At 42.4% G+C, this 11,152-nt stretch overlaps 1 protein-coding gene across 3 annotated transcripts in view; it reads right to left on the reverse strand.

The window, feature by feature from the left end:
• The window catches only part of ADAMTS18 (ADAM metallopeptidase with thrombospondin type 1 motif 18), a 72,281-nt gene extending 63,055 nt beyond the window's left edge, over nucleotides 1–9,226 (reverse strand). The window contains exons 1-3 of one of the 3 annotated variants that reach the window (XM_090149375.1): nucleotides 5,525–9,226; nucleotides 4,787–4,871; nucleotides 2,633–2,949 (exon numbers count right to left, since the gene is read on the reverse strand). In XM_090149375.1, the coding sequence (XP_090005501.1) occupies nucleotides 2,633–2,949; nucleotides 4,787–4,844 (375 nt within the window). In that variant the 5' untranslated portion in view covers nucleotides 4,845–4,871; nucleotides 5,525–9,226. Of the gene's footprint in view, nucleotides 1–2,632; nucleotides 2,950–4,786; nucleotides 4,897–5,028; nucleotides 5,297–5,524 lie in introns of those variants that run through there. The other 2 variants (XM_090149377.1, XM_090149376.1) reach the window with 2 other exon arrangements.
• Between the last annotated feature and the right edge of the window lie 1,926 nt (nucleotides 9,227–11,152).

Here is an 11,152-nt window from a genome sequence, read left to right on the forward strand (position 1 = left end):
GGTGATGAAAAGGCAAGAGATATTACTCAAAGTAAATGTGCATGCATTATCCTAAAATGCTAAATTAATTTACAACAGATAAAGAGCATGGACCCAAGTCTGCCTTTTGACCCATCAAGAAAATTGTCTTGATGGATGGAAACATTTGGTTTTCAATCAACAATTCAGCATGAAAATGTGAGGCCTCGGTGTCAACTAAACTATTAAAATGTTAGATGCACACGTATCTTAATAGATGATACTGAAGCAACAAATTCTTGCTCCTTTCCAGTGTTAAGTTAAGGTCATTCTGTCTAACAAACCAATTCATATAGACTCTCTCAAAAGTCCACTCTGCAGGCAATGGCAGATAACAGACAACTGAATGACTGAATACTCTAGGTCATCCAAAAAATTAGATCAAAGAGTCCCTGTAGTCTATTGAAATGCAATTGCTTCCAAATCACATTGTGGTGTTCCAGGCCTGAAAGAATGGGTCACTGCAATTTTATTGTAGAGAAGCTATTGCTAATGAAAGGAACAATGGAAAGATTAGTGCTACCAACCATATAGAAGAAACACCACTTTCGGTTTAATTGCAGTGAACAAAGCAAATAGGAAAGAAGGGCAACCAAGTGACAAAAGTAGTTGGTGCAAAGAGGATATAGAAGCTATTCACAAGGTTCTCTTGGTCAGGGCACAGCGTCCAGACTTAACATATGATTACTGAATTTGGATCACAGTTAAAAGCAACGCGGTTGTCGTTACAAACAGCTGATGAGACATTTTTAAGAAAGCCTTGCAAGCTGAAAGACTAAGAATTCTGTTGATAATTTTCCTGCTATGCACTAGTTGCACAGAAATTAATAAAAGGATAGGGAGAAAGGAACAATTATATGTTGTGATCCTGACTATGCAGGAGATTATTAAAAGTTACTTTAAATTGGTAAATGGAGTAAAACAATTTAAGGTGAACTACGTTGAATCTTGGAGCTGATTAAAGAAGGAGACAGATTCCAATTGATGATAGCATAGATACTGAAAAGGTTCTGCCGTAATAAATTTTTTGAAGCCACAATATTTATTCTCTTTTGATCAGTTTCTGGATCTTTTGTAAGTAAAGCTTACCAGTCATAACAACCTCTATGTCGAGACAGTGGTAAAAGATCCATTTCAGTCTCAGTTAAGATCACTACATTCTGCTTCTCTGTGACCCGAGGCAAACTTGAACCTTCCTTCTCCAGACAAGACATGACAAGCCCAGCTCCACTTAGCTCTTGATGCATGTTAGAAAATAAAACGTGACCAAACAGGGAGATCACCCAAACTCCAGCTGTTGTACAGAGGCAGAGCGCTTCCCTTAGAGGAAATGGCAAACACTGCAATAAGTTAAAACAGCTTTTGTCTAAATAAAAATGATAATACCTATTAGTTTTGAAAATTGAGTTTCCATAGAAATTCCCAACTAAGCACATCTGATAATGACAGTTCAGTACTACAAACATAAAAACAAAAAAAATTCATTCCAGCTCCTGGCATTTGCTCCAAAGCTACATTTACAACTGTTCAAATGAACTGGAAAATACTAATTCATCTAACTTCTGTGACCAATACGTTTAAGTAGAGCATTCAAAATTTTACCAGACTACTTCAACCAATTATCAGTATTCGACAGCTCTTCCTAGTGAACCACCCTCTTCTCAAGTCTCTGATTACTATTTCAAAAGAAACACTGGATGTCTGAAGTGCTCCTTTTTTGGTCTCACCACACTGTTTAATAGCCCTTATGATCAAGTACCTTTGCAAAAGAGATTTCTAGAGGGTGACCCAACATATCCTTTGGACCTCTGAACCATACAGCATAAAGATAGCACCATATAACCTGGCACTGTTGAATGTCACTGTTCTAATCCGCGTCCATATGAAATTTGCGAAGTGCAAAATCTTTTGCCTTAAGGCCATTACTAATTATTAATTCTGTAGTTAGCTATTCTGAATTACATCAGTAAAGACTTTTCTGGAGGAAAACAGCACTATCAAATACATTTTGGAAAAAAAAATCATTTATGCATAATAATTTTTCATGAACCTGGACAACAGCCATTAATAGAAAGTATGCAAAGACAGTATTTAACACATTCATAAGAGATCAACTCATCAAGAGTTATAAACCAAAGTAGGCTGGAATTGCCACGCCACAGGAAGCTAAGGGAAATTGGTTCATAACTCCTGCTGAGTTAGGAAATTCACCCTTCCTTAAAGCAGTTGACAAAAGTAGGTATACATTTTTTTCTCATTAGCGTGGGGTTTGATTTTTTTCTTTATTCACAGCAGTTCACAATAGCAGGAAGAACATTTATTTAAGAGGAAGCAAAACAGGTAGAAACTATCACAAACTACAACAAATGAAAACTTCTATGGGATAATTACCAGGCCTAGCAGTCTTCTGCTTATTTCCTTAAAGACACCTTCCTTAAAGGTGTGATACAGTTAATTGACTATACCTATACCTCTTCTGTTAAATGCATTAGCAACCAGCGGTATTAAGAAAATCGCCAAATGGCGTATGGTACATAAAGATCTTTGCCAAAACGACCATGGTCCCAAGTATGAAAATAGTTTGAGTACTGATTTGTTTGAAAGAAACACTTACCAAGCCTACACATGTAGATATTGCTACTGACGAGGTACTATCGTTCCTTATAAATCCCTGGTAGAAACACTGCTCAATTTCATGTTCCTGAGAATTTGAGACTCCATCTTTCCCAAGTACCTGGACAATAAAACTGTTGCTTAAAATGGTTGAAGGCTTAAGTTCTAAGTGAAGCTCCTGTCCAAATGCTGAAAATTTGTAGTGCAAGGAACTCCTTGAACTGTGAGTTGATCTCTTTTTCCTAGTACTGTGCAAAACATTGTGTGAAATGTATGATCCACTGGAATCCACTTTGACAGGTGTCACAAAGACATAATCTGTAACGATAAAGTTAGCCATCAGCTTTAGCATCCAGCAAATACGGTGTCATTCTAACACAGTAAGCAGCAGGCTTTTGTTATGGTATGAAGAATTCCCTCATTCAGGGAATAGCCTGAAAGCTCCACAGGCTATGTGTATATAGGCTTGGCTGCATGTATTCACCCTGTAAGTCACACAGCCTCTCAACCAGTGTTTGTTTCCTTTCTGCCCCACTGAGAGGTACAGACTAAGTAGCATAGCTGTGAACATTCCCACAATCACTCTTCTGAAGACATTTGTCATCACCAGCAGATCTGTAGATTTTCCCCTCCCCCTGTATTAATTGCTGTCAAATGTGAAGGCTGCTTTGGTTTGAGGGTGTTTTTTTTTTTTTTGGTCCCAAAGAATGCAGCAAATATTGTATCACTGTAGGGGAAACCATGACTGGGACTTTGTAGAACTGTACCACTTGTTCAAATGGATTAAAGGATTAATTTATTAATGCCTTAACTGAGTGAGACCTCATCTCTTTGTAGTGACTTGATTAGACTGGGTTTCAAATTGTAACTGACCTACAGAAGAAAGAGATTACATGCTACCTAATAACCTTTAGTCAGCCATTGCTAATTGCACGTCAAAGAAATTTATTGTTTTGGATAAAATACATGAAAAATTACAAAACTTAACTGAGATCTACTTGCAGCAAACTACAAAAGGAAAAAAACAGAGGCTATGATTCAACTATCTTCACAAGCAAGTGCCTAACCTGAAGTCCATCACCACTGCTCTTGATCTGTCCATAAAGGGACCCTTGATACAGGTTCTGAATTTTTGTCATTTGCTGCACTAGCACCTAATCCCAGTGCTGTAAGTATGCTGAATGAACTGCTTCCCAGCTCCACTGAACTGTTGAGTTGTATCTCTGTGCACCCTTAAAGATGCCTGTGCATTTGACAGTTAGACAACTCACCTCTCTCTAAACTGAAATAACACCATTACGAAAGAAGAAAAAAAACTACTTCTTATCTTGTTAAAGATGTTACAGATACAATCTCCTGGCCTGAGTAGATTTTATTGGGTACACACTAAGCTGAACACATATGCAGTGATAGGCTGTTTCTCTTTAGTGAAATAATACATCAAGAGCTTTTACTTTCCTTGAGTAGAGTTAATCAGCATCAGAAATCAGGACGCTAAGCAGGCTAGTGGCCAAAAACTGCAAGCAGCTGCTGGAGTGAGGGAATCCCCTGGTGAACAGGCAATGGGTGCAAGAGGGTTTTCCTTCCTGCACCCTGGTAAGGTTCTTCATTGTATTTTGTTTCCCCACTCATCCAATAAAAAGCACATACTGCACTTCAACCTTCCCAAAGTCATCAGCATCTATGTGCTAGTCTCTGCAGCCTGGGAACAAACAGCCCCAGCCACTGGGCTCTCATTCACACAGCCTTTTCTCTCCAGGTTTGCTCTCCCTTATCCTGCAGTGCACCACTTCTTCTGCTGTCCCACCCAAATCTTTTTACTACTTTTGTCTCCCTGCTTCCATAACAAACACATGAGGTTTTGATGTTGTGGCCACATACACATTCATCTTTCTAACTGCACATGTATATATGGATGTATTTACCATCTCATTTATTCATCCTCTTTGCCTGTAGACATCATTTCTTGTAGTCTTTGCACACAGGGTTAACAAGTCAATCTTTGCCCAGAGTTAGATGTTTTACAGAAGCTAACTCACTTTCACTTTATGCTCCCCAAACGCTGAAGCTTCTTCACTTTAACTGCTCACTCTACCAAGAAAAAAGCGCCTACACAAATGTTCATATGCATAGATACAGAAAGAGCAATACAAACCATGGTTTAATTCACTGCTACTGATGCTGTCACTGGTTAAACTTGCTGCATGAGACATGCAACAGAGGCAACACAGCTGAAGGGTCTGCAAGAGAAAAAAAAAGAGAGAGAGAGAGAGAAAAGGAGTATTGGGCGAGATTCACTTGACAAGGGAAGGCAGAAAGACAAGGCATCAGAAACTGTGCAGTAACCTGCTATGCAAGTACACTAGGCGATTGCAAAAGAAAGTGCTCTCGACCTGCCTTTACAGCGTTTCCAAGCCACAGGAAGGTCGGGAACTGCATGGAGCTGCCGCTGAGAATCGCGGCAGGTAAAGTCCAGACGACCAGCAGGAGACAGTCCATGTTCCGCCGTGCACCTGGCGTGCTACCTGCTCCCCGAAGCGCGCGGCGGCCGAGCCCGGATCCCCCGCATGGTCACCTGGGCTCTGCCCCGCAGCAGCTCCGGCGGCCGCCTCGCAGCGCCGCGCCCCCGCCGTGCGCGACGGCGGAGCCCATGGAGCGGCGCCCAGGTGAGCGCGCCCTCGCCGCCCAACGGCGCGCACGCTTTAAGCCTCCTCCGCCACCGCCGCCGCGGGGCAGCGCTGCCTCCGGCGCCGCGTCTCGGAGCGGTCGCCGCCCGGGGGGCGCCGCGGAGCGGAGCGGAGCGGGCGGGCGGGACCAATAGGGAGGCGGCGGGGCCGGGCCGGGGCCGGGGGACTGGGGGCCGGGGCTGGGCTGGGGGCGCGGGGGGAGGCACCTGGGCGAGGGGGAGACGTAGGCGGCTCCTCCGGCGTCCGGGAGCGAGGAAGGGCAGGGCTGAGGGGGAGCGGCAGTGCTGCACACCTGCGGCGGCGGGACGAGCGCAATGGGGGGCGAGAATGGAGAGCTGAGACGCAGGGCTTCATCAAACGGACAAGTGGGTGATGATATGGGGAGAAGGGAATAGTCCAGCGTGAGCCATCCAGCGTCTGAAGTGCCATGCATTCGGAGAGAATATGCTGTTATTTTCTATTATTTTCAGAGGAAGCACACAATCAAAATCAAAGATTGGATTGCCTGTGGAGAAAACATACTTGTGATAGCCAAGACCTGTTACTGAACACAGAACACTGATGTTAGTAGGGGAGCTGGCTTTGTGCAGTGGCTTACAGGTACTGAGCCAAAAGCAGCAGCAGGCCCCGGGCTTGACACATCCAGTCCACGCTGTTAGGTTACAGTTTCTCTTCTACAAAAAATGTCAGTAGAGGATGAAAGCCCTAAATAATCTGGAAGGAAACTTAAGTAGTGGAGTTAATGGGACAGACCCAGGTTGGCACACAATACAGAACTTGTTTCTGATGGTTTTGGCTGCACGTAGAGAAGCGTCCCTCACCTCAGGATCTACCTTTTGTGCCGGAGAGTTTTCCTGTGTACATCTCAATGCAATCTCACTCAGAATCTCCCCTGTCCTGGTGTCACACCATGCAAACAGGCAGTGGCTGTGTCACCACCAGGTGCCCGGTGCTCTACTTGGCTCAGGATGCAGCACAGCACGGGGTGGGGTGAACTGGGGGCCAGCTCCATCCGCCTCCTTCCCCTGGGCTGTCTGGTGGCTGCTGTGGGGCAGTGCCTCACACAGATCAGAAATGCTTTCCCTTTCAAAGCATTTCTGTCCCTAAACCTTAAAAAAAAAAAAAAACAACACATCATAGGTGTGGAACTTCACCTCTATTTCCTAGTGGTTTTACATTATCACCTTGTTGAATACATCATGATAAAGTTTCAAGACCTTTTTGTAACAGTGCACCTCTCACGCAGTATATTCAGAAGGAATAGCTCGCTACAAGTTTACAACGGTCGCAAGGCACATAAAATGTGCTCTGCATAGGAGATAATAGGAGAAAAGAATAAAACCACTGGAGCTATAATTTTATTATCATCTGAACAGACAGACCTAACTGTTTTCAGTAGAGACTCTGACTGGGAAAACTGACATTTTATTTGCTGGAAAGGGAAGGAAATAAGTACAAACCTATAGCAATTACAAGAATTGTTTAAAAAGGAAACAATAAAACTTTCATCACAAACCTAGCACTCCCTAGAAGGGAGTCCTGCTCTTGATTTCTGTGGAGTTAAGACTTCACCCCAGGGATTTGTAGTTTCTGAGAATGATCAAAGAAGAAAAGAAAAAAAGCGATACTGTTTTGCATGACTACAAGTGACATGTGTCTAAATTTGAGTTGGCATTAGGCAGGGGACCCCAACCTTCCTTGGCCTGTAGGCAGCATCACTGATCTGAGTTAGCATGCTCAGACAGCATCATGCTTTGCTCTCTGAGTCAATCATGACCCCAGCAGAGATGGTCATAAACATCAGAGAATCCTGCAGGCGGCTCCTTACCATGTGCAAACATTGTTACCATGCAAACCATTAGCGAAATAAAGCTCCACAGTGTGGTAAACAACGTTGTGTCAGAGGGTTGGCTTTCTCTCCCACTCCCTAGCACTTCCCACCTCAGACAGCCACCTAGGATGTATTCCTTCATTGCTATAACATGGTCTGTTCGTGGATTCTTCTCTCTTCTCACCAGGCCATCAGGTTGGACACTGCTAAAACTTTTTCGTGGTGATCAGTTTTGTCATATTTTTAGTGTACTTATTTGTATCCACCTGCTGTAATTCTCTTCTATCTACATGAGGAACTCTTTCATTATCAGTGAACACAAGGAAATGAAAAGTCTCTGTCCTTGATTATTTGTATTAAAAATTAATCTGAATAATGTATATCAGATTTCAATCATATATGATTGACAGCTGGGAACAGAGTACTTCCAATGAGAAAAAGCAGCAGTGAAGGATAATTTATATCAGGTACTTTAGTCACATTGTATTGAATGAGTAAGAATAGCAAAATCGGAGCAAAAACAGTTTTTTGCTACCTCTGCATTTACTTTCTGCAACTCCATTCCTCCTTGACCATTTCTGTGACTATTTCTTACCAGGGAACATACTTGTTGGGTTGTTCACAATACTCCCAGGTTAATCTTGATGTTCTCTGTGCTGATCCTCATGAAGATGTTTCACTCTCAGCAGGCTTTGGTGCTGATTGATCACATGCTGGGCTAAACTCCTTGTGGGGAAGTCTTCATGAAAGCATCTTTCCAACTGAAAAGGACCCTCTTTAGAAAGAGCTGGTAGTTTTCAAGACTGTCAAGTTCATCTTTGTCCCGAGCTGAGTAGTCTCCAAAGTGCAATTACTTGGTTATGCTCCATGCATACCATAACATTTAAGTTTTTCCTTTCTTGTCGTATTATTCATTCAATAATCCCAAGGCAATTTGTGAATTTATATATTTCATCTACAGAGTTCAGCAATTATTACTGACTTGTAGCAAGGTTAAAAGAAATCTTCCAGATCTTCTAGTCCAGCAGAACATGTGTGAGTTCATAATTTGTAGAAGTGTTCATACAGATTACATGTAGTGGCAGGGATGTAACCAACTGGTACAAAACCAGTATGGCTATCTGTATGTTACCTAAACTCACACAGCACCATGCAGTTAAAGAAGAGGACAAACCTCTCCAGCTGGCACAAGTAGCCATTGCTCCTCTGCTTGGCTGGAACACAGAATTTGAGGAGACAGGCTGCTGCAGTCCTTCCTGCTGGGACGATCCCCATGTAGAAGGGAGGTTGCACATGCAGATTTCATGGCCTCTTTTCTGTAGGGAGCATCTGAGGTATGGGTGGGTTACCACTGGGACATGACACATCCTAAAGCACTGATGACCTGAGGACAACAGTTGCCTCCACCCTCCAGCTAGAACAGCTGCTCTTACCTTAGTTGCTCTTACCTCCACAAACTACATTTATAAAGCACTAGACAGTATTGTGATACCTGCTAACAACAGAGCTACTCTGACACCATATCCGCTCCTCTCTCCCCACATTTTAAAAGCTACCTAATGAAAAGAAACAACAGATCCTTCTTTGTTTACTTCCGTGAAATTTGAAGCTGGCCACAATATTCTCAGGAATGGGAAATGCTAGACTAGCATATACCCAAAAGCACGTGCAAGGCACACTTCAGCATTTCTAGCCAGTGTATAGCTTTTAATATAAGCTACTGTAATAAAGTTGCTTTTGCATGATGGTTAATTGCATTCTTCAGTGACACATGGCATGGGCTATACAGCGTCACTGGTTATTCTGTTTATAGGTAACTATATTTCAGCTGACATGGAAACTGTATAAGTAACAAAAACATCTACTGCTTGACGTGGTGTGGTTCCTCCATTAATTCATGTTCCTTACGGGCCTGAAAGTTCACAGAATAAAATTCCACCATCTCTCCAGTTTCTGTATTAAATTCTGCTTTCTGCAGAAGCCTCAAAACATGGTGTGAGGACTGAAGTTATTTCCTCAAATGGTCTTTAAACCCACAGTCTTCAGATTGCATCCTATAAATTCTGGCAAACTCCAAGCAATAAAGAGTAATCTCTATGGAATAGGTTTTCACCACCATTTACAGTAATATTTTCTGTCAATAAGTCCCTAAGTTCATTTCACATAGCTTTTTAATCACCGCCACTGGAAAAGGAGCTTGATCCAGCATTCCTCCTGCACCCTAACTCCCAATGAAATCAAAGAAACAATGTTTACATTTTTTCCTCACCCAATTTGCACGTAGCACTGGGCTGTTATGGTCCCAAAGAAATGCTTTTGATTACAAATATTAAACACAATTTTCTGCTTACATGCATTTCTCTGTGTTGCACAGCATGTCCATCCTAATTTGATTAGTTCTACACATTTACTTGTGCTAGCTGGACATCCTACTTTCTGGCATGGAGCATGAAGTTCCAGCTATCCTGCTGACTCGCTCCTATTGTACTTGCTCCGTCCTGCCACACCAGAGATTTGGGCTCAGGAGCGGAACTAAACCCACCTCCACGCTGGATGCTTACGGCTGACATGCAGAAACTTCCCAGAGCAATGTTCTGCATTTCTCTTGCAGTCAGTGCTGTAGGCTAATGCTTAGATTTTAGACAAGATTAACTGACTTGCACTTCCAGTGTCACCAGCAATTTTTAGAAGGGGGAGGGGAGACCAAGGCAGCAAGAAAGACAAGGTAAAAACTCAGCAAATTGCACTTACCTGGCTCCAATCCAAATGTCAAAAGTTGCTGCCATGGCATCCCAACACACTCTGTGGCTGAAAAGTGAACAGGGGGAAGCTGCAGTTCAGAACACGGGGGCTTTGTCACACACCCACACCAGAATTAAATGAAAATGTCCATCACTAATAGAAGAAAAATAAAAGCTGTCATTGTGGGTGGCCCGACTATGGATTTGCAAGCAGTACATTTTAGAAGAGTTTTCCTGGACAATTTCCAAGTGTAATTAAAGAACAGGTACCTCCAAACTCACAGAATTCTAATAAAAACAATTATGCAGTTTATAATGTTGTGCACGTGCCAGAATTTCTATTTATACAATGGATCAAAAATGGCACGGGAGAAATCGTGCAGACCAGCAGGTTCAAAGATCCACTTTGAAAATGCTTTTCATAAATACTGATTTGCAGTATACCTGGAAGGACATGTAGCCTATGGGGTTGCAAAGATATATTTAAGATTCCCGCAAATTTCTTCTAAAACACTTGTATTTGTTTCAGACATACTCTGGCATAACGTGTGAGAAGGAAAGCCCAGCCTCTGTAACAGTCAGCCAGCATCTGCATCCCAGAAAAGGATAAACCAGGCCAAGAAAGAAAATTCATATGGAAGTTTCAACTTCTTTCTTCCGTGGTAGGAATGTATGAAGTTACTCAGCCCCAAAACTAATGGCACTGGGATGAAATGGTACCTCAATCATTTCTTATTGTGTACAAAATGTACTTGTTTCATCCAAGTGTGGCTAGATGTTCTTCTAGTCTGCTCCTAGTAGCACTGCTTCTTCTCACCCAAGCTTGACATACTATCTCCCTCTTTAATTTAATTTCTGTGCTAGAAAGATAAATTCTCCTGATGTGGCTTGTTCCCTTATTTTAACAGCTACCATGTGAGTTTGGGTTGCTGTTAAGACAAGATCCAAGATGAACATTTTCCTGCTTGTATCCACTTAGTTTTAGAGTGAGACTCTTCCTGGGTTGAAAATTTCCAGTGCACTCTGGGGACTTAATCTTCCAAGGTGCTAAGAATTCAGAGCCCCATTTGAGATCAATAGGAACTGAACCTGCTCAGCCTTTCTGATAATGATTCCCTGTACTCTTTTGAATAACATGCCTTGAAAAGAATATTGCTGGGAAGATTTTGTCTCCAGTCCCTTCTACATATGTTTCTTCTTTTATTTGGTACTAATTTCATGGGCCAAGCAAAGAAGAAAATTGGCTTCTCTCTCCTCTGAAT

Source organism: Phasianus colchicus, chromosome 13, assembly GCF_987193195.1.
Source record: "Phasianus colchicus chromosome 13, bPhaCol1.hap1.1, whole genome shotgun sequence".
Taxonomy (NCBI): domain Eukaryota; kingdom Metazoa; phylum Chordata; class Aves; order Galliformes; family Phasianidae; genus Phasianus; species Phasianus colchicus.